This window comes from Coccinella septempunctata, chromosome 1, assembly GCF_907165205.1.
Source record: "Coccinella septempunctata chromosome 1, icCocSept1.1, whole genome shotgun sequence".
NCBI lineage: Eukaryota > Metazoa > Arthropoda > Insecta > Coleoptera > Coccinellidae > Coccinella > Coccinella septempunctata.
The window spans coordinates 52,369,155-52,391,153 of NC_058189.1; the positions used below are offsets into that span (position 1 = coordinate 52,369,155).

General features: G+C 36.2%; 2 protein-coding genes across 2 annotated transcripts in view; one reads left to right on the forward strand and one right to left on the reverse strand.

Moving 5' to 3' along the window:
- Nucleotides 1-1,953: 1,953 nt before the first annotated feature.
- LOC123322851 (frizzled-2) overlaps nucleotides 1,954-21,999 on the forward strand; it is a 350,497-nt gene continuing 330,451 nt past the window's right edge. Inside the window, exon 1 of the mRNA XM_044910903.1 lies at nucleotides 1,954-2,118. The gene's annotated coding sequence lies outside the window, so the exon portion shown is untranslated. The remainder of the gene's footprint in view (nucleotides 2,119-21,999) is intronic.
- Nucleotides 3,583-12,662, reverse strand: LOC123322852. Its single transcript, XM_044910904.1, has 3 exons — nucleotides 12,453-12,662; nucleotides 9,301-9,558; nucleotides 3,583-4,813 (listed from the first exon to the last, which is right to left on the reverse strand). The coding sequence occupies exons 1-3, from the start codon at nucleotides 12,609-12,611 to the stop codon at nucleotides 3,812-3,814; spliced, it is 1,419 nt and encodes a 472-aa protein (XP_044766839.1). The 5' UTR covers nucleotides 12,612-12,662; the 3' UTR covers nucleotides 3,583-3,811.

Consider the following 21,999-nt stretch of genomic DNA (forward strand, 5'->3'; position numbering starts at 1 on the left):
AGCAATCTTATTATTTGGAAAACATATCTCCAGCCCTCCTAATTTGAAGCCCTCCCAAGGCTCCTAATTTCAGGATACAACATTGTTTCTTCAATGTAGCTACATTTCGGTAAAAAACCAGTAGAAAACTTCGACATAAAGAAAATGAAGGGGTCAATAGTCGATATCGACTAAGAAATTGTGGGAAAATTCATTGTGTCACTAGTAACGTGTTTTAGTAGGTATATTTTAATATTTTTGTATACAGGCCTGTTCAGAACACCCAAAAGCGTAGGTATTTCATAAATAGCTCTAGTAACGCGTTGGCCCCCATCAAAATTAAGCATTTAGAGAACAATCCTTGAAGATTTGGAAAGAAAATAGGTAATAAAACCCGTTTAAAAGTCAAACGTAGCTGGGAGTTTATTCTTTTCAACATTATGAATGTCAACGTGGGGACATCACTGACGTGAAAAGCGTAAAGGTTAGGGTCTGTGTTGGGAAAATCAGGAAAATTCCCTAGCGTTTGTATGCAAATACAACAGTGCGATGTTGCCATTAAATATCTGATGATTCCTATTTCAAAATTTAAATCTTTTGACTTCGAAATAGCCGATGAAACGTTGTGGGACGTACAGATTTCAACATCGGAATGAAAAAAACCTTCCAGGCTTCTTTCAGAATGTACAAATACCAGTGATCGACTCATTTTTAGGGTTGCAAATTTGAAGACGAACTATAAAAAATCGAGAACAGAGGTTAAGAGATTTTACTAGCTTTATCAAATTCATATAAGTAAAACGCTCACCCATCCAGGTACTGAACTAGACAAAAGCTCCTAGAATGGGCGTCAACCATTCTTGAATGGACTACCACTTTCTTCAAATAATGTAAATAATAGCGTTTTCTATTGGTAAAACTATACCTATTCAACTTCAACTAGAGACTTATCACATTCAAATTGGGATTAAACAAATTCAAATTGCGAATGAGCAGTGAAATGAAAAATAATAAAGGTATTGATCAGAAAATTTTGAGTGTTTCGTATTGATCCTCAAATTTTTCAATTGGAGTGTTCATAAAATAGCGTTAGATTAAGTTTATATACAACTCTGAGTTGTCAAATAAATTTTTTCCTCATTTGAATTCTCAGTTACTTCTAAATAATTCTTTGAAATATGAAATAATATGAAATAAAAATGACCCAGTTCGATTTTGTGTTTACCATTTTGGAGTTGCTTATTCTCATTTTGAATTTGTTTAATCCTAATTCGATTGTGATTAGTTTCAATTTGATGTTGGAAAGGTAAAATGCTGCACTGGATCACAGAAGATTAAATATGAATTAGGATATCATGAAATTATTGCTCAGTTTTTATAACATGCACTCAATACGCATCAGTGTTACGAATGGAATTTAAAATTACACTAAATTACATTGGTAGAACTTGCTTCAAATCCTTTGGGATCAACGTAGCAACATCAAGATATGCACTCGCACTTCTATAGTTTTGCCAATAGAAAACGCTATTAGTTTCGCATAAGTAGCAATTTATTGTTGTATTTCCATCAGAAGACTACATGCATGAAAATACAATAGCAAAATGAATGTTCTATGAACTTTTTTTTGTCATTCTTAATTCTATTACTGCTCTATGCATAATTTACAAAAGCTCTGTGTCGAGTATCATGAACACAGATCAGAAATATGGATATAAAGATGTCAAATTACAAACATTTTTCAGCGTAGTTTTTTAGTGAATGAAATGCAAGGTGTTAGGCGTTATTGAATTTCCTTCAACGTCGTGGCTCGCAATTTTCTCCGGTTTGGCAACTCGGTGCCGTTTCCCCTGAAGACGCCCAAGTGAACAATTGTCGTTTCCTTTCACTTTCGCTGGAGCGGCGTCCTCGACTTTTTTGGACGCCTGCTTTATACGTCGTTCTATCGATCAGATGGCGTCGCTGGTGGGTTTTCCACCATTTTGCTTTGTTTACCGTGCTAACTGTGTGTTCGCGTATTGAGTGGCCGATCAAAATAAAATTTTGGAGGATATGGACCTCTGTGGTAGGATTTTTCCAGTGTTTTTGACTGAAGTGGTTGAGTGTGAAGGTTTTTGGCCGAATTGAACGATAGTTTTGGTAAGTTGGTTGTGTTTGATAAGTTAGGTTAGGAAATTCGCCGGTATGGAGGTAAACACTTTGAAAATCCTTTTGTCTGGTGAAGCTAGACTTCTTCTCATCTAAATAACCTAAGATATTGAATCAAGTTAGAAGATTTCGCTATGTGAGCACTGAAATTATATTAAAATATTATCTACATTATATTTTCCCAGAATATTTTCTTGATATTTTTTCTATATTTTAAATTTTTTTTAAAATAGAAGATATGATTGATGGTTGATCCTGACATGTAGTCTCGTATTACTAATTTCATTATAACCTTTGAGTATTCATACTCAATGAATACTCAGGTTATAACTAATATACAAATGCTCAGAAGCTCTTGTTTCTTGTTTGTTTTATTGAATATCTTAAATATTCTTCTACGTGTTGATGTAGAGTGAACAAACCGTTTTCATAAGTGATTACAAATATTTTTGCTCTGTGAAAAAGTTTTTATCATAATTAAGAAAACTTTTTTTGTCCTTTTCCTGCTCCGTTAAATTTTCATTAGTTTACTCTTGTTGATATAAATTATTTCATTTGCAGGAACCGAAAATTTCTGATGTGGACATTGAATTCATTCATTCATATCAATGAATGAATGAAATGAATCATTTTTGTACATTAAATTTCGAGACAGTTTGTTTGAAAAAGTTTTGCTTTAATTAGTTTCTTTTCCGCCAACAATTTTAAATATGCTTAAGGGGTTTTTTTTTCAATTGAATACAGTTTTTCCTCAAAAAATCTAATTTCCAACAGTTTGCGATTGTTTCTAAAAATCTTGCATAAAAAGCAGATCACTTTGGGCGGTAGATTCTTGAGGTCAGAAACAAGAACACAAGATATAACCAATGTCTTCCAGTTTTCTCATTATGACCATTACGTACCATAAAAATACCAAAAATTCAAAGAACCCAACTCTTGAAACTAAGTTGGACGTTATCTGAGTAGGTATTTGAACGAATAAAAGTATTTCTTATATTTTCTCGTATAATGCGCCGTTTTCGAGTAATTTGATGTTTAAAAATTAAAAAGTATCTGTGAAATTTGAAAAATTGGGTACTTACTTTGGATGAATACAACTCTGCTTCCACGGATGTATGGTGTCACAGATTTAGCTAGTTATTCTGGAGGTGATTTCATTTTTCCAGGTGTGGCACTGCTCATTATGAAAACTTAAAATATCAATAGGTATCTTCTTATCAGGGCCAAATCGGAAAAAATTAAAATGGTAAAGGAAAAAAGTGTTTCTTTTGACCTCAAGAATCTACTGTTGAAATATTTGTACGAGTCAAAGACTCCCCCTTTATATCACGTTGTATATTCGCAGTGGTAACTAATTGACATGATTATTTTAGTTCATATATATTCATTATCAATACATAACTACATTTTTAACTATATCTATATCTAGGTATTTGAAATACGTTATACCAAAGTTGAATATTACATAGTTGACAAATTGTATTTGACTAGAGGCATGAATACTTTCTTATCGGTTTGTTTCATAGAAATGAATTGAATTATTAAATACAACGAATGCTCCTTAGTCTGTTCAAACATAGAAGAAGAACTGCTGAGTTGGTCAAGTGAAAGACATTATTTGATTTGGCCAAATAGGCTCTCAAATTAATGTCATTCAATGTATTCGATTACAGAAGAAGGACACTCAGAAAACATACTGACAATAAATGAAGTAAAAACTCGTGAATAGTAGTAGGAAAACGTTGGTTATAGAGTTATTGCTGCCTGAATGAACCATATCACTTCTATTCAACCACATTACCTCTTCTGATCTATATTTCGAGGGATCAGTGGTTGGTGCCACTGTCGTAGTTTGACAGAAATACTCCATGGTGAATTTTGGGTTACATGAACCATTTTCTAGAGATTGCTGTATGTCGGCTATTGTTTTTCTACAGCTTAAACCAGAGCAAATATTCAAGTTTTCCCTATTAGTTATCGTCTCGTAGAACTTTTGTAAACTGCTCGTTGAATAACCGTGACCTATGGAGGACATTAGCCAGCCCATATTCTCGCAAGTGCATAGAAAAGTATTGTAACTAAAGAAAAAATCAGTCGCGACTTTCGTGTAAGCAACCATGTCAGGGTTCAGGCTTCCAGCGTCTACGTATATCACATTATTATTGTTGAATTTATACTGGAAATTGAGGTTTCCGAAGCTGGTATGAGAGTCGATCAACAGACCTGGGCTTATCTTCTCCAAGCTTCCGGATTTCAGGTAGTTGAATGTATTGCCGATAATGTTGACAGTTTTGGACAAAATTGATATAGATCCGGACTGTAGAGTGTTCACAACGTTATCGACGAAATTGAAAGTTTCCACGGTACCATTTATACCGCCGGGCATTATTTCGACGAATTCGTTGTTCAGGAAGGAAGCCTTCTTGACGTACATCTGAAAGCTGAGATACTCCGAGATTTCCACCGCGCTTTTCTCCATCCTGAATTCGCCCGCGTACTTTTCGGTCATGTTGAACGTGATCTTGATTGCGTTTGCGTGCAAACGATCTACTTTGACGTTTCTCCAGGTGAAGTTTCTGAAGCCTCGTAAACTGTGGAAAGCGTGTCCTTCTATTGTCCCCACGTGCACATGGTCGAATTCGATTTCTTGGAGCTCGTGCTGGGAAGTCTCGCCATTGTATTTCACCTGTGTTGAAGGGATGTCATTTCATTTAAGCTTTTTACAATGATTTATGAAAAAAGTTGACACTTTTCATTTAACTACACTGCGCAAAAAAATTAACGCACATTCTGAAAATCTCAATTTTAATGAAAGTTAACTGTACATTGACTTTATAACTTATTTTTCATGTTCTCTCGGGAAGGTTTTGAACGAAACAAGAAACATTAAATGGAAGAAAAATTCAGGATTTCACCGAATCTTATGTGAAAGAAGAGAAATGAACAATTTTCAAAATACTGAAATGCTGATAAGTGATTTAATACTTGGTATTTCCACCCCTTGCGTTAATTACAGCTCGGCAACGACGGTTCATACTCAAAATGAGTGATCTTAAAATGTTCTGATCTAATCCTTCCCAGATTTCTCCGAGTTGGATTCCTAAGTCATTAAGAGTAGCTGAATGATTTTCTGAACTTCTCAGCCTTCTATTGAGGTTGTCCCAAACCTGCTCCATCGGATTGAGATCTGGACTTCTTGCTGGCCATTCCATTCGAGAGACTTCAACCTCTTCAAGATACTCCCGAACGATGCGCGCACGATGTGGTCTGGCATTATCGTCCATAAAAATGAAATTTTCACCAATGTATGGGGCAAATGGCTGCTCTTCAAGAATGTTCCTTATATACTTATCAGCATTCATAGCTCCATTATCAACGACCACTAGATCTGTGCAAGCAGTCAAAGATATTCCACCCCATACCATAATCGATCCTCCCCCGAAACCAGTAGTATTCAGGAAATTGCACTGAGCATATCTTTCATGTGGACGTCTGTATACAAGGGAACGTCGATCACAATGGTAGAGGCAGAATCTAGACTCATCTGTGAAGAGAACTCTTTCCCAATCGGCCTCTTCCCAATGGATATGCTCTCTCGCAAAATCCAAAGGCGCCTTTCGATGGGCTGGGGTAAGAGCTGGGCCTCTTGCCGCGACATGCGGCCTTAAATCATATTCTCTGAGGCGATTTCTTATTGTCTGAGTGCTAATTTGCACCTCATGAGTTTGCTCAAGCTGAATTTGAAGGAGGCGAGCGGTTGCAAACCGTTGTCTCAACGAAGAAACTCTCAAGTAACGTTCTTGAATGGCAGTTGTTACCCTTGGTCTACCCTGTCCTGGTGTTCGGACATTCATACCTGTCTCCCTGAATCGCTGCAACATTCTGGACACACTTGTATGGGAAACTCCAAACCTTTCTGCAATTCTTGTGTATGTCCACCCTTCTTCTCGCAAAACTATCGCTTGGGCACATTCCTCTTGGCTCAAATTGCGTGTTCCGCGTTGCATAGCGATCGAGTGTAGAAAATCAAACGAAAGAAAAACTATTGATCACTAGAATTGATCGGGAACAACTGATTTTAGAATGGAGCCAATACATTCAAAATCTGATAATATCATCTTTTTTTATTCCTGCTGGGAAAAAACATCTGTATTGAAGAAAACCGTTGAAAGTGGATAACATATGCATGCATAATTCTGATAAAAATAATTATCATTGAGAACACTTTTAGTTGTAGAATAAATTTGAGATTTCCATAATGTGCGTTAATTTTTTTGCGCAGTGTATGTTTGATCGGATTGACAATTCACTAGCGATAGTTGGGGTACCCCAGAGGGAAATTCGAGATTTACTCGAGCATGTCAGATAAACCATAAAGGGAGATAGATTGGCCCTGTAGAGTACCTCTACCAAAAATTAGACCTGTATATAGGGGGAATTGTCTAGAACAGCCTGTCAGAATAGTAAAAAAAAACGATCATTGTACATACTCGAGCGTGTCAGATTAAGATATACTTATGTGGTTAATTACATGTTGAAAAGTATGTATTCTCTTGATCTGATAATTTAAGTGTGACGAAAATGTGTGGGAGGGCGCCAAACTTGCAGAAAAAAACGCCACATGTAGGGGACGATGGGCTAATTGTGGACGCTGAAGGGAAATGAAGTACAACACTTGTAGATAATGACTTATCAGTCTGATTTTATTTATTAATTAATCTTTGGTTAATCAACTATAGAATTATCATTCATAATTTCAAGGGATTAATGAACAAAATTGTTTTTTTCAAGAAATACAAAACCCTTTCTGTCCGTATTTACCCGAATCATTTGGGGTGAAAGCGGACGTGTGTTGGGTTAGTGGCAAACAATCTAGGGTACTCAGGCATTTACTCAATTGAGGTAAATATGAATTGCACAAAACACAGATAAAACCTTTTTAGGACGATGTTCCACCAGAACAGTTCTCGTGTACCCAATTACCGCATTTTACAAACATTCTTAGTATATGAAATAGTCGTTAGCAGAAAAGGCAAAATTATTCCATTTATTTCTGTTGCAAAACGATTTTTGTACGTCTTTCATATATATTTTCGGAACATCTGTAAACAAATAAAAATTATTATTGTTTTTTATTCACCATATCTGGGGTGATTGCCTTATTCGCAATTACCCCAATGGCATTTCAAAAATCATAAAAAAAAAATTGAGACTAGTAGAATGTTTTGTTGAATGTTATTTCAGTATCACCTCTATTGAAACAAAACAATCGATAGAAATTATTTACTATTCGACATCACTTTTTCGATATACACCACAAGCAAAATTATAAATCCTCAAAATTAGATCACAAGTTACACAATTTTTCGAAATGACTTATTTTGAAAACTATGAACGATCACTGGTAGTAACTGTCTATCTATCTATCTAGTAGATATACCTGTGTCCGTTTTTACCCCGCGTCCGCAATTACCCCATCGTCCCCAACGAGTTCTCTAGCGCGGTGGCTTTTTTTATTTTGAATTGACAGGAAAAATTAACGAATTCAGGAGAGTGGAATCGCGTTTTTTTATGGCCCTTATTGTTTCTAGTGTCCTGTACATGTGTTTCACTTTGTGTATGTGTAATTCTGGATATTTTGGATATTGTGATATGTCATGAAACAAGGTTGTTAACAAATCAAACGTTTGTTTGTTGTTTCATAGGGTGGCTTGGGACAATGCCGAATAGATACAAGTGGCGCATTGGCAGCAGGAAATATGCCGATTTTTCGCAGGATATTTTTAATTACGTTATTTCCACGAAGAAATCACCAAAGAATGAAAGAAATCAAAGTTCCTATGATTTGTTTAGTTTTTTTACATTTGAGTTGCAAAATACATATTCACTTTCTCTGTAATAGGGATTTATCATTTAATCTCTTACCGAATTTCAACTATATAATCACAAATTCTAATTTTTCAAAACTATACACCGTCCCAGGTCACCTATTTCATTTGAGAGATGATAAATCAATAGATTTTAACTTGTGTCCCAAACCCCAAATCGGTGGGTAACTTGGGACAAGTATATTTTTATGTTTTTCAAGATTTATATCCGAATCCTGAAGCATGGTATAGATCCTAATCAATAGTCTGAGTCACTAAGCATATTCGAATCTCTTTTTCAGATAAAAATAGGTCACCGTTTTGAAAATATGAGAAGTTGAATTCAACAATCGTCCCGAGTCATCTCCTCTCCTGGGCTTCAAATTGTTTTCGCATTCGTTATATAAGTTGGAGAGCATAACATTTTTACAAATTTTCTTCGAAGCAATCTTTTCTAGGTTTGAAAGTTTTTGAAATATATGGCTATGAATGTACATTAGACTGGGTTTCTACAATGACCTTGGCCTTTCGCATGTGTGACTAAGCTCCTCGCCCTTATCGCCCTCTAACTCGAAAAGACAATGTAAAATTGCTTCAAACGAAAGTTGTATAGAATTTTATTCTTCTACAACTTTCATGATGAATACAGAAAAGCTCAGAGGTACAGGAAGGAAGATATTTGAAAAAACTACTTTGCTATCATCTTCAAACTTTCAAATTAAGAAAACCTTCCCTGATTAGTGTCAGATTAATGGGTCAACACGTCTGCAACACCGAGATTAACCATCTGTATGAAAATCTGACACGCTCGGGTATGTACAAGTAACGATTTTTTTTTTTTGCATTTTCAAAGGACCTCTGTGACTTTGCGTCACGTCCGAATTGTCAGTTCCTTGAAGAGTAGCTTCCGTTGGGTCTTATCAACATATCCTCTGAAAGTCTGACACTATCGAAAATAAAAATTTTTTCACCACTTTCAACTCTTCCGTACGGCCAACCTCACCACGCAAACTGTCAGATTAACATGAATTCATTACCATGCAGACATATAAGGCATATACAGTATCTTAATCTGACACGCTCGAGTATGTACACCTGACGATTTTTTTACATCTTTGAGAACCTGCAGACGGTTTCCCCTCTGCTGAATGTGCATACATCATAGAACCTTTTTTTCTTTCTACCACCCAAACTTCAAAATCCACTAGGTCTCCACGACGCTCGAGTAAATCCCGATTTATCATCATCGGCTCCCCTACCACGACAAATCGAACGAAGATTTTTCCTATATAAATTGAGGACTCACCATATGAGGCACAGAAAACGTATTTTCCGGTATCGAATTGATGTTTCTGACATTCTTGATCACAACTTTCGTTGGGTTCTTGACCGTGGTCGTCGTCCTGGTGAATTTAAGATTCGTCACATTTAGTATCGTCAGAGATTCGAAGGACCTTCTGTAGGAAGTGCAGCTCATGTCAATTTCTACAGTTTCGCAATTTTTTATGACTAGCCAGGCTGTGTTACTCGGCTCGCCAAAATTCCATAGGTGGACGATGACATCCTGAAAAACAAACCGTAGGTAGAAAAATGAGATAATCTTTTCATATAGTTATGGATGAGTCGTCAGAAACAGGTCTGAAATACTAGATCTCTGAATTGTAATAATTTTTATGGTCAACTACTCGGGATAATACTGCTTCCATTGAGAGACCCTCTGTGACAGTCCTGCTCGACATCAGAATTGTTTCATTGTAGACGTTTAAGTCTCCAAGAAATATATATCACCTAGAATTAGGGATATTCACTCTTTAGATAATCTCTTGTTCAGCTTAGATAGCCGATGAGGTCCGGGAAGTTGATATAGGAAGTGGTCCGAATATGAGCCCTGCAGTTATGGGTCCCCAATATATTTTCACTAGGGCATGCGCGAAAGTTCTATTAGCCTCTCAAACATTTTCGAGTAGATACATGCGCGCAGCCTCGATTGTACTTCTGTAGAAACAGGGGGCTATAAGTTTATTTGTGTTTTTACAGAATTGTTTTATGGCAAATGTTTTTGTGGTATTTATTAACGTCTATGTTTAAATTTGGATAGTTGATGTGTAAGTATGTTAGAAGAGTGACCAGTAGTTGATATTCCGAAATAAAAACTAACCTAAATACTGAATGGAAAATAAATTAGATGCTTTCGAAGAACTACATGGAATGTTGGTAATATAACTAATATGGGCCCCTTACGTGGTCCTATTATGGGACAGGATTTATATTCAGCAGAGCATCAGCACCCCTAAGAAAACAGGCACCAAACGACAAGTTTTTTCAGAATCAAAAGCTAAGAAGACAACAAATAAAAAACGCATCAAGCAGAAGACAATGAGATCAGCTAATCTGAGGATGGAAGTCACGAGTTTGTCCCAGACGATGAGGATTTGGATATTGACGAAATTGGAAAATGTACCGTTTGATTTTTAGCTCCAAACGACGTTCAAACATAGAATCTCAATGGAAAAAAATGTTTGAGGAATTAATCTCGTTTAATGAAACGGTGCATAGTAAGAATATGCTACATCTCCTTACTGGATTTCTTGCAGGGCATTGTTGACTCTTGAAGCACCTATTGAGAATGGCTCAGCTCAACTGACGAATGCGAATTCTGTGGTGACTATTAGGAAAAAACTCCAGATCGCCTTATGACGTAATTTCTTGTCATTGCAAGCCAACGCAGAAGATACTTTAGACGAGAAACTTGCAGGAACGAGATAGTAGCCTCCTTGAAACCATCCCAGATACTGGAGTATCTGGGATGTAACTCTGGAACTCAAGGGCGAACTGTAGACGACTTAGTATCGAACAGCACTGATGAGGGCAGAAAGGATTTCTAGGTCTCTGTACAACGCAATCCTTCCTTGAAACCTACAATCTACAGAATAATGCAGCCTTCATGAAAATATAGGGAACCAATTGAAAAATGTAACCTTTTCACGAAATCAATGAACCAACTGAAAAATGCAAACACCACAAAAGTAGGCAACTATTCGAAAAACGCAATCAAAGTAGGGACCATCTGAAAAATGCCAATTTCGTGAAAATAGGGAGGCATTCGAAAAATGCAACCTTCACGAATGTAGGGATTCAGTGGAAAGGTGCAACCTTCACGAATTTAGGGATACAGTGCAAAATATAGAAATTTGCCTTATTCTGCAGAAATGGTTGAATCAGGTATACTGCATTCACATTTATTTTAGCAGTCGGTTGGCCATGAAATAATTTTCTCAAGTTTTTGTAACTAGAACGGAGTAAGGTTGGCACTCATGAAATGTCGTTAATGTCATAACACTACTAACTAATATCAATTTTTATTACGAAAATGCCGAAAGTGGTTGAACAAAGATACAGGGTTTCAGGAAGTGCTATTTAGAATTCAGGTCCGCTCATTCAAATAGTTATACCCCGATATTCTAAAATCCACAATACGTCAGACGGTAGCGAACATATTCAATGTAAGAGAATATATATGAAGTTTTATCTGAATCTAAACGACTTATATTTCAGCTGAATATTTCCACAATCAGAAAGATTGTGAATGAAGAAGATGTCAAAGTATTTCCTTCTATTGGGAGACCCAAAAAAGTGGTGGCATTTGAGAATTTTATGTTTGAGTGAATTAATGCGGAAAGTTTACTACAGGATTTTCGATTAATGTCATCGTAGAATAAGTTCCCGAATATTGATTTTTCTATTTTTCATTTGACTTGTCCTATACATTGTAAATGTTTTAAGGTACCAATAAATACCTAATTATTATTATCATATCAATGCATTAAGATGAATAGCTACAAATACGCGCCAGTTGTCGTGCTAATTGTTTATTCATGTGAAATTTTTGTTCAAAGGAAAAGTTCATCTTGACTTGAAACTTCCTTTAATTCCTTTCACTTATATTGATGCAAGATGATTTTTGTTGAAGAATTTAACATTCTTGTAATTATCTGTTAATTCCTTCGGGAGATACCCATTCCCAACCACTGCATCATATGCATTTCATCTTCGGGTTAATATTTCTGAAATCTACGATTGATGTAACGCATTCAAACTTTAGCCAAAGAAGATAACGAACATTAACTCTCCTCAAGCTAGTGCATATTATGATATAATATTGATCTCTCGTATTTTCCATGCAAATAACTGGAATTGGTATGCCTTCAATCAGTTTGTATAAACTTCAATTATGTTCGTCACATATTTTCCGAAGAGATTCGACATTGTGATAAAATACGTAATAACAGAAACTTTCATGCAGAACGGGCATCATAGCGTTGATTTAAAACCCAAAAATATTTTGACAAGCTTCATAACCCCACATTATCGTACTATATAGAGTGAAATGTGTCAAATTTCCATGGCCAACCGACTGTTAAAATAAAAGTGAATGGAGTATATATTCAATATACTCACCTGCGTACTGGATGGACATTGATACGTCACCAAACGCTTCGAATTGAGCGTGTTACAGGTGAAACCGTTTCGGTCACAATTTACTAGTATTCTCACTTGTGAGGCGTCCGCCAAGAAGACATAACAAAGGAGCAAAAGTAATTCTTGTCTAAACGACATTTCACTTGGCACTGCGGAATACCGTGACAATTTATCTCTGCAGAAGGAAATGCTTGGTTTTTATTTTGTTGCAGCATCCTGTCTCTTGATGCTGATATCAATTGAATGTCATCCATTGATGATTCGGCGAGGACGAAATATATCGGAGATGCTGAAATATCTGCGATAATGAATGACTGACCTATCCTTGAACTTGATGCACAGGGATTTTTTTCGTTTTTCAGAAATGGGGAAATGGTTGGGAAATTGGAGGTCATTCAGGGGACTGATAGCCTTCGGGTAAATCCTGTGGATCAGGAGGGCTTTTACTTCTTTTGCAAATCTACAGAACGAAGGGAGATGGCCCTTTCGATCAGATTATGATTCAGTTATAATCCTCACAGTCCTTTCAATTTTAAAGCTTCCTTTAGTTTTACTGAAAATGAAATTGATAGAAGGAAAACTAAAGGGACTCTAAAATTGATTATCAATGTGGTCGTAAGGTATAGCACTACTGTTCATCCCAGTGTCCTGACTATTCTTAATTATGAGATAATTTTTCATACACTGATCTTCGAAGAGCTTCCACCAACTGATAAACTCTTTATTGACCTGTTTGTTTAGACTCTCTATTGTAGTGGTTTATGAATACGTAGAATATGTTGATATTATTTTGCTTTCTTTTACTTCTTCCTAGTATTTGTTCAGTGATGGGTTGTGTCTGGAGTGGGAATTTGGGAGTATGGTATGTTTATAATCCAATAAAGCACTGCATATCAGTTTGTAAATCATGCTTGTCGCTTTACTGCTGATTTCTAGGTTTTTAGCAGTTTGGAAACCTAAACTGCTCAACATTGATTGTTTTTGGAATTTCAAATGTCTTTTAGTTCATCTTGTTGTCAATCTGTAGGCCCAGGTATTTGCATGAATCAGGAATCTGATGGAGTAATTAGTAATTGTGTCACTTCCAAATATTATATTGGGATTGTTTTGGCGAGACTGAAGATGATGAATTTCGATTATGATTCTTGCCAACATACAAATATCCATTTCTTCAATTTTTGTGATGGTATGTTGAAGTTATTTCATCAGCAAACAAGAACAATTCGGATGCAAGTGCAATGCACAAATTCTTGACAGGAATCAAATTTTCTGGAATGGATAATGTTGCAAATTGATATTGGTTGCAAACTCCAAAAAGGGACTGCATGATGTTGTTGCTAGGTAAGCGGTTGAAAATTCCCAAACTTTCATGTGATCTGGAGTGTCCTGGAGGAAGGGAACGAAAATTTTGAACTAATTAGCAGCGTGCTTGATTAAAGACTTGATCATGGATGATTTCAAAAGTTTGGTGGTGATGGAAGATCAAAACTTCCGTTTTATAAGTAGGCGGACAAAAATTATGATCCATCTTAAACTAATCACTATTTTATGTTTACATACACACATACGAGAATATATTGAAAAATTCTTAGCCTACTATAGAAACAAGCAAAATTTCAATGTCAAAATATTTTCTTACTTCTCGTTGGAAGAAAATTTACGACCTTTTAAACTTTTTTTCAGTTGAGGAAAGAGATGATAGTGTGATGAGGCCAAATTTGGTGAATAAGGGGTTCTAGGAATTCAATCCTAAATAACGAATTTTTTGCATGGCAACATGAAATTTCTGTGCAGGGGCATTGTCCTGCAAAAACAAAACACCTTTGGATAGCTTTCTGCGTCTTTTCTCTTCAATTTTTTTCCGTAGAGTGGTCAGTAATGTCGAATAGTAATCTCCGGTTATTGTTATCCAACAAAATCGATCATGATTACTCCATGGCAATGCCAAAACTGTAGAAACAACTTTTCCAGCAGATTTTTGGACACGAAACTTCTTAGGTCTCGGAGAACCAGGTTGTCGCCATTTCATCGATTGTTGCTTTATTTCTGGATTGTAGAAATGTATCCAAGTCTCATCCATAATAACAATTCGTTTTAAGAAGTCTACATCGTTTTCAAATCGAGCACAGATCGAACGCGATGCTTCTACCCTTGCACGCTTTTGGTCAACATTCAAACGTTTGGGGATCCATTTTGCAGCAATTTTTCTCATGACCAAATTGACGTGAACTATTTGATGAACGCGTTCGTATGAAATATTCAGTGCTTCAGATATCCGTTTTAGCCCAATTCGACGATCTGATAAAATCATGTCATGAACTGCATCGATATTTTCGGGAACTGACACAGAAACTGTCCTTCCCGATCGGTCATCATCTTCAATAGAAAATTGTCCTCTTTTGAAGCTTACAGTCCAATTTTTTACGGTCGCACACGAATGACATTGATCACCAAGGGTATTAAGCATTTCTTCGTAAATCTGCTTACCTCTTAACCCTTTTAAATACAGGTACTTGATGATGGCTCGATATATACTCCAATTTTTCGATTTTTACAATTTCTTCCCCGTTTTTTCAATTTTCTACTGAATAACCACTGGTATATCTATGGGAGATGATTCCCCAATATAAGGGTCCTGTAGCGTTCCTCGAACAACTGAAGAATAGAAGAATCATCACTTGGAAGACTGGACCTGGTCGAAAGGCCCTCCCAGTCAAAAGCAAGATTTGGCTATTATTAATTTGAGTACTGAAGGCACTTCTAACGACGAGGGTAATCCTCCACCAAGATCAGCAGAAGATTTTTGACGCAGAGATGATATCCCTCCCAGTCCCAATGCAATTGAAAAACAAGTTATGTACCTATGATTATTTATTTTTTTCTTCTTCAGTCATCATCAAGTCTTGAAATGAGTTTGGATGAAGGCTTTATTATTCGCCTTTTTTCTCGTTTTCTGCTCTGTTTCTTTGTTTCAGATATTATTTCGAAATGGAAAGAGGATAAAGAAATTTTTATGTCAATGGAAAGGAAGCCCTTCAGTATTACAAGCTTATTCTGTAAACAGATTTGTCATCACTACACTTCTCACGGGGAGACAGGGTTTTTTTACTGAGGTTTTTCCCTAAGCTCTTGTATCATACTCTAAATTGTATGGTACCCCGTTACACTAACCTTTGCTAAAACTCATACATATGCTATATTGTTTGATAACTAAAAATGTATTGCTGACATTCAAAAGAATATATATATTTATGGCGTAACTCTGGCTTATGATGAACGAACGGTTTGAAAACAATTTCACGTGTACTGTTTTCTATCCACAGTCACTATCGCTAGTCTATCCATGAAATTTCTCCAACCATCAATTCGATTTCAGATCGTGCTATTCGGCTATTCACGATAATAGACCGATGTGCTCCTAATGACGAAAGTGCGTGTTCAAAAAACTCGAGGTTTTACGTCATTAAAAATGCAAAAGCACATCGTATGGACGTCCTGACCGACTTGAACTTCGTTCGATACGATTATGGTTTCGTAGAAACGAGCTTTCTGTAAAATGTTTCTGAGGTTTCTTTGAAAAGGGTCAGATATATGTCTTGGAATGGTCTGCTTACTGAATACGAAGCGTAACGGTTTTTTTTGCCTATGTCGATCCACGGTATTTCCCTAATTTGATGGTTTCTTTGGTTGGATAACGTGATGACTTCCCTTCAAACATATTTGTGGCAGCTGCTAGCTCCGACGTTTTATTTGGACTTTGATTATTGCAAACAGTAGATATTGGCATTTCTACCACTTTTCTACTGGAGGTAATGCTAAACAATAGGGAACTCTCCTCAATTTAGGTTATCACTGCATATGAAAGCTTAAACTCAATAATTATGAGTTTCATTCCTGAATTCTTCAAATTCACCACGGAAACTATTCGAAATCAACTTCAAATATGGGGTTTTAATATTCAAATCGCTTTGTTTCAAGTTTACGATTTGGCATCAGCGCCTACTAGAAAATAGAACATTCTCCTTCGAAATTACATAGCGTAATGGACGAACTTTTTGAATGCACATCAAAAATTTGATACAAATGAAAACCACAATCTATAGACAGCTATATTTTGTTTATGGGAATATAATACTACCTGACTCCTCAAAGTGGTTTGTTCTTGATGGATATCATCACCCCTTTTCATAATATCTAAGTATAATTTTATTGTCAGAAGCCTAACTATGCTAGAATAACACTTGTAGGCTGTAGGTACAGCCTAAGAGATAATCAGGTGTTCGATGTTGAAATCAAGCTACTTGAGTTGAGTTGTTTGTTATTTTGAAAATATTTTCAAAATTCTCTTTGTAAAACATGGTTTTGTTATAATTTTTCTTAACTATTTCAAAACAACAACCAGCCACTATATCTCCTTGAATTTACTCATACTTTCGAAACGTTTGCAGATATCGCTGTGCAATCGCAGCTCATATTTATTGTGTACTCAATAAAACACCTGGATTATGAACAAATATACAGTAGGTCACGATAAAATCTCCCTACATATGTATATTTTCAATAAACGTATTGTATCGTAACTTCTGTATGCTCGAGATAGTTTATGACTGTTGGATGTATAAATTATCAAGATAAAAGAATATTTAACTTCGGTTATTTTATCAAAACCGCTTAGTCCATAAATTCATAAAGTCTATAGCGGTTTCGTTTTGTTCGGAGACACCGTAAAGAATTCTATGTTTATCGTCTGCAAACAGATGGGAATGGTTGATCTAGTTAGCGGTCGTTTTATTGAAAACCATTCGAAAAAATTGCATTGAAATGAAGGTAAATGCCTGGATTCCCAATTATTTTTCTGTCATAGAAGAAATATAAGATCGTTGCACAATTATATTGAATATTGAATTACCCTAAAACTCATAAAGACGTATCGATCAGACAAACTGATGGTTGAAATCATGCCTTCATGTTTTCTCTCCACCTCGAAATTCTTTGACGGGAGGAAATTAAATCTGACAACAAGATCATGTTTTCTCCATTGAAACTCCGATAAATTCACTAAGGGGATATTTTTCTCAGCTGGTATAAAACGTAGGATGAAGATAATAGGAAAGGCTGTTCTCGAGTTGACGGGTGTTTTCCAAAGAAGCTTTTATCGCCCCACAACTGGCTGAAAGTGAAATTTTCCCACCGTTATTTTCGTTGTGACAGAGTCATCGTGAAATCGGAAAACATTTCCTATCCACGTTTCCTCTTTTTACTTCTAGAAATTCACAGTAGGTATATTCATTCTAGCAGCATTCGAAAACTGGCTTATATTCACGCACCGCCAAAAAACCGGCTATAAAAAACTGGCCCCAATTGATAGTTTTTTTTTTTTAAATCGTACATTTATTTATCAGTTCTTGAAAATCCAGCCTCTATCAATAAAATGGTTTCCTGCAGTAGATTTGAGAGCTAAATACAGGGTGTCCCGGATAAGGTGGAAATGATTCCAATGTGCGACACCTACAGGATCACGAAAACCCCCATATGTAGTATCTAGGGGTTCTACAGGATGTTTTTCATATTTGAATGGAAATTCAAACCACTCTGTCTCCTAAACGGAATCACCGATTTATCCGAAATTTGGAATGAAGATAGCTTCCGTGAGGTTTCAGAAAACTGCAATCAAATATCATTAGAGTTGCAGGACCGTAACACAAATTTGGACCGTTCTTAAAAGTTGGCGAAATCACTCTGTTACAATGAATTTCATGATTTCTTCGATAGCTGCGTAAACTGTAAGATTCATTTATTCAATTCGCAAAATAATATTGCATGACACCATCCAGGTTGCCAAGGACGGACTGATTTTTTTTTTTTGATAGTGATAATAATTTTATTTGTCATGTGGATATTTAACATCCTATTCACCTATAACGAAGTGAATTTGGAATCTTTATGAATTTAATCAATTGAATAAACATTATTAAATACGAGGATGTATTGATATATAGTCAGCCTTGCATTAAAAAAAAATTGCGTTACCATAGCAACGAACAATAAATCATTAGAAGTGTCAGTATGAAGTTTGAGGTAAAAAAAGTAAACCAGAGTTACGCAATAAATTAAAAAAAAGAAGATGTCCACCGAAATTGTGAAAATCGAAAAATTGGTGTATCGAGCCATCATCAAGTACCTACCTGTATTTAAAAGGGTTTAGAGGTAAGCAGATTTACGAAGATATGTTTAATACCCTTGATGATCAATATCCTTCGTATGCGACCGTGAAAAATTGGATTGCAAGCTTCAAAAGAGGTAAATTTTCCATTGAAGATGAAGACCGATCGGGAAGGCCAGTTTCTGTGTCAGTCCCCGAAAATATCGATGAAGTTCATTACATGATTTTATCAGACCGTCGAATTGAGCTAAAACGGATATCTGAAGCACTGAATATTTCATACGAACGCGTTCATCATATAGTTCAAGTCAATTTGAACATGAGAAAAATTGCTGCAAAATGGATCCCCAAATGTTTGAATGTTGTCCAAAAGCGTGCAAGGGCAGAAGCATCGCGTTCGATCTGTGCTCGATTTGAAAACGATGTAGACTTCTTAAATCGAATTGTTACTACGGATGAGACTTGGGTACGTTTCTACGATCCAGAAACAAAACAACAATCGATGGAATGGCGACACTCTGGTTCTCCAAGACCTAAGAAGTTTCGTGTCCAAAAATCTGCTGAAAAAGTTCTTGCTTCAGTTTTTTGGAATTCCATGGAATAATCACGATTGATTTTTTGAATTAGGGTAGAACAATAACCGGAGATTACTATTCGACATTACTGACCACTTTACGGGAAAAAATAAAAGAGAAAAGTCGTGGAAAGCTATCCAAATGTGTTTTGTTTTCGCAGGACAATGCCCCTGCACACAAATCGCATGTTGCCATGCAAAAAATTCTTGATTTAGGGTTTGAATTACTAGAACACCCCCCTTATTCACCAGATTGGGCTTCATTCAACTATCATCTCTTTCCTCAACTGAAAAAAAGTTGAAAAGGTTGTAAATTTTCTTCCAACGAGGAGGTAATAATAGCTGTGGAGGTCTGGTTTGCAGAGCAAGAAGAAGCATTTTGTTTTGGAAGGTCTAGAGACGTTGCAGGTTTGCTGTAATAAATGTATCCAATTAAGAGGAGAATATGTTGGGTAATAAAATATTTTGAGATCGAAATTTTGTTTTGTTCTGTAGTAGGCTAAGAATTTTTCAATATATCCTCGTACCTATAAGTTATTATTATTGGAGTCTCACGTCCAACATTTATGGAAAACGGAAATTTTTTTTATGTGCAAAACAGAGATAAGCGGCCGCCGGCCAGTAAGAACGATCCCTAACGTCAACGACAGATGGTTGAAATCCTGGCTTCTTTTTGATCAATTGGTCCCAAGTGATCTTAAAATTTTGAGAATTCAGAACTTATCTCCATATTTGCTACCCACAGGAGGGCAACAAATTACGCTACAGGCTAAGAAGAATATTTTTCTTGCCATTCAAAGGCGTCAAAAATTTCGCATTTCTTATATGTATCTATATGTGTGTGTAGGGTCGAGAGTGTTAGCTGGGAAATGTTTGGTTCTTCGACTCTAATTTGAATTCTTTTGCAGAGGTTTGGTGTAATGAAGCAACTTACGGAAGCTCTAAATAAGCTGATTTTTCCCTATTGCATTACTTACAAAGTGTCATGTAAGCTCATATCTCGTTTGTTTGGAAATCATACAGAAAAGTGAAAAAAAATTGCTGCTTTTCAGGTTAGTCAGTATCTTAATTATGACCGTTTGCAAGCCACGGATCATGATGGAAATATCGATTCATAGCGTGGGAGCATTTACGCTGCGATAATATACCGCGCGTGGTCTTCCTGATGGTGACTTGTGGGGTCAAAGTTCTGCGTGATCGATGTCCAGAACGGGCGATAAGACAGCGCGAGGAGAGAGAACTGATGACCGCACATCGCATTCCTGAGCGCCCCCCTGATCGGTGCAATTCGAGGGCAATACTTTTGATATTGCTTCTCCGGAAGGGCGTTCATCCCTGCCTTCCCCCGTTGTGAATACCTCGGAGTTTATTGGGCTTTTTGGCCCGAAGGCGCTTCCAAAATTGTTTTCTGTTCTCTTTCACAGCGATCGTATGGTCGATGTGTCAGTTATACGGAGCGAATCTTCGACCAGTATGTAAACAGGGTGGTCCAGATCGTAACCAAAGAATTTTAACCACGTATTGTACATCAAAAATGGGCTCTAGTTTGTCACATAACCATATGTCGAGAAATGTTTCCTCTCCGAGATACGGGGTGTTAAAATTATAGAAAAAAAAATGTTTTTTATTGATCACCCTCACACTGCTTGAAATATTTTCATAGAATTTGAGAAATAGGTTTTCAGCGTCAAGGAGCACTTGTTGCATAATATCATTTCTTTTTTATTCTTCCAGTGGCGTCCGTACTGCAGCGAGACTGAATATTTTCAGATAAAAAAATGATACGCCACTGGTTTTTCCGACAATGAAAATTACTATTTAAATCCTTATTTAATTTGGAGCAAATTCGGTCTCTCGACTTTTTGTTGTACGAGGCACCGTTTCCGGTTAAAAAAATGAAACACATTCTCATACCTGAAGAAATCGTCAAAATTTGATATAGCAAAAATAGTCTTATTTATTATTATGTACCTACCATATCAAATTTTGGCTATTTCTTTATGCATGGGAATGTGTTTTATTTTTTTAACCGGAAACGGTGCCTCGTACAGCAAAAAGTCAAGAGACCGAATTTGCTCCAAATTAAATAAGGATTTAAAAAGTGATTGACGCTCAAAACCTATTTCTCAAATTTCATAAAAATATTTCAAGCAGTGTGAGAGTTATAAATAAAAAACTTTATTTTTTTCTATAATTTTAACACCCCGTATCTCGGAGAGAAAACATTTCTCGACATATATTTATATGACAAACTAGGGCTTATTTTTGATGTAGAATACGTGGTTGAAATTTCTTGGTTACGATCTGGACCACCCTGTATTTGGTATAACGCTAAACGTTCTTCATATCGAATTGAATTTATTTTTCATTTGAATACATTCCACTTTCATCTTCGAAATTATTACGACTGATGGAATTTCATCTTTTCATTAGGTGCCTAATCAGAACTGAACTGAAGTTGAGGATAGTTATTTTTTCCTAAGAAGCATATTCTCCGTATTATCTCAATATTTTCTTATTAATTTATGGTTGAGCGTGAAGTGACTTTTCATCCTTTCTCCGTACACATTTGCCAGAAATGCACATTCAAGTAATTTTCCCTCCAGTCTGTATTTCTTTATTGAATAAGATCAAATCAAATTTTCATTATGCCAAGACAAGTTTTATCTGATGAAGATGCCAACAGAGCTCTACTTCAGGCTGGTCGAACACAAGTCCACGTTGCTAATTCACTAAATTCATTCAAACTAATTTCAGTGAATGAAGTGTCACATCACATTTACTCTCAC

Coding starts and splice junctions, on each gene's coding strand:
- LOC123322852 (XM_044910904.1), bottom strand. CDS start 12,611: ATGTCGTTTAGACAAGAATTACTTTTGCTCCTTTGTTATGTCTTCTTG. Junction 9,559..12,452: donor AATGTCCATCCAGTACGCAG/GTGAGTATATTG, acceptor TTTGTTTTTCAG/GATGTCATCGTCCACCTATG. Junction 4,814..9,300: donor CGTTTTCTGTGCCTCATATG/GTGAGTCCTCAA, acceptor CCTTCAACACAG/GTGAAATACAATGGCGAGAC.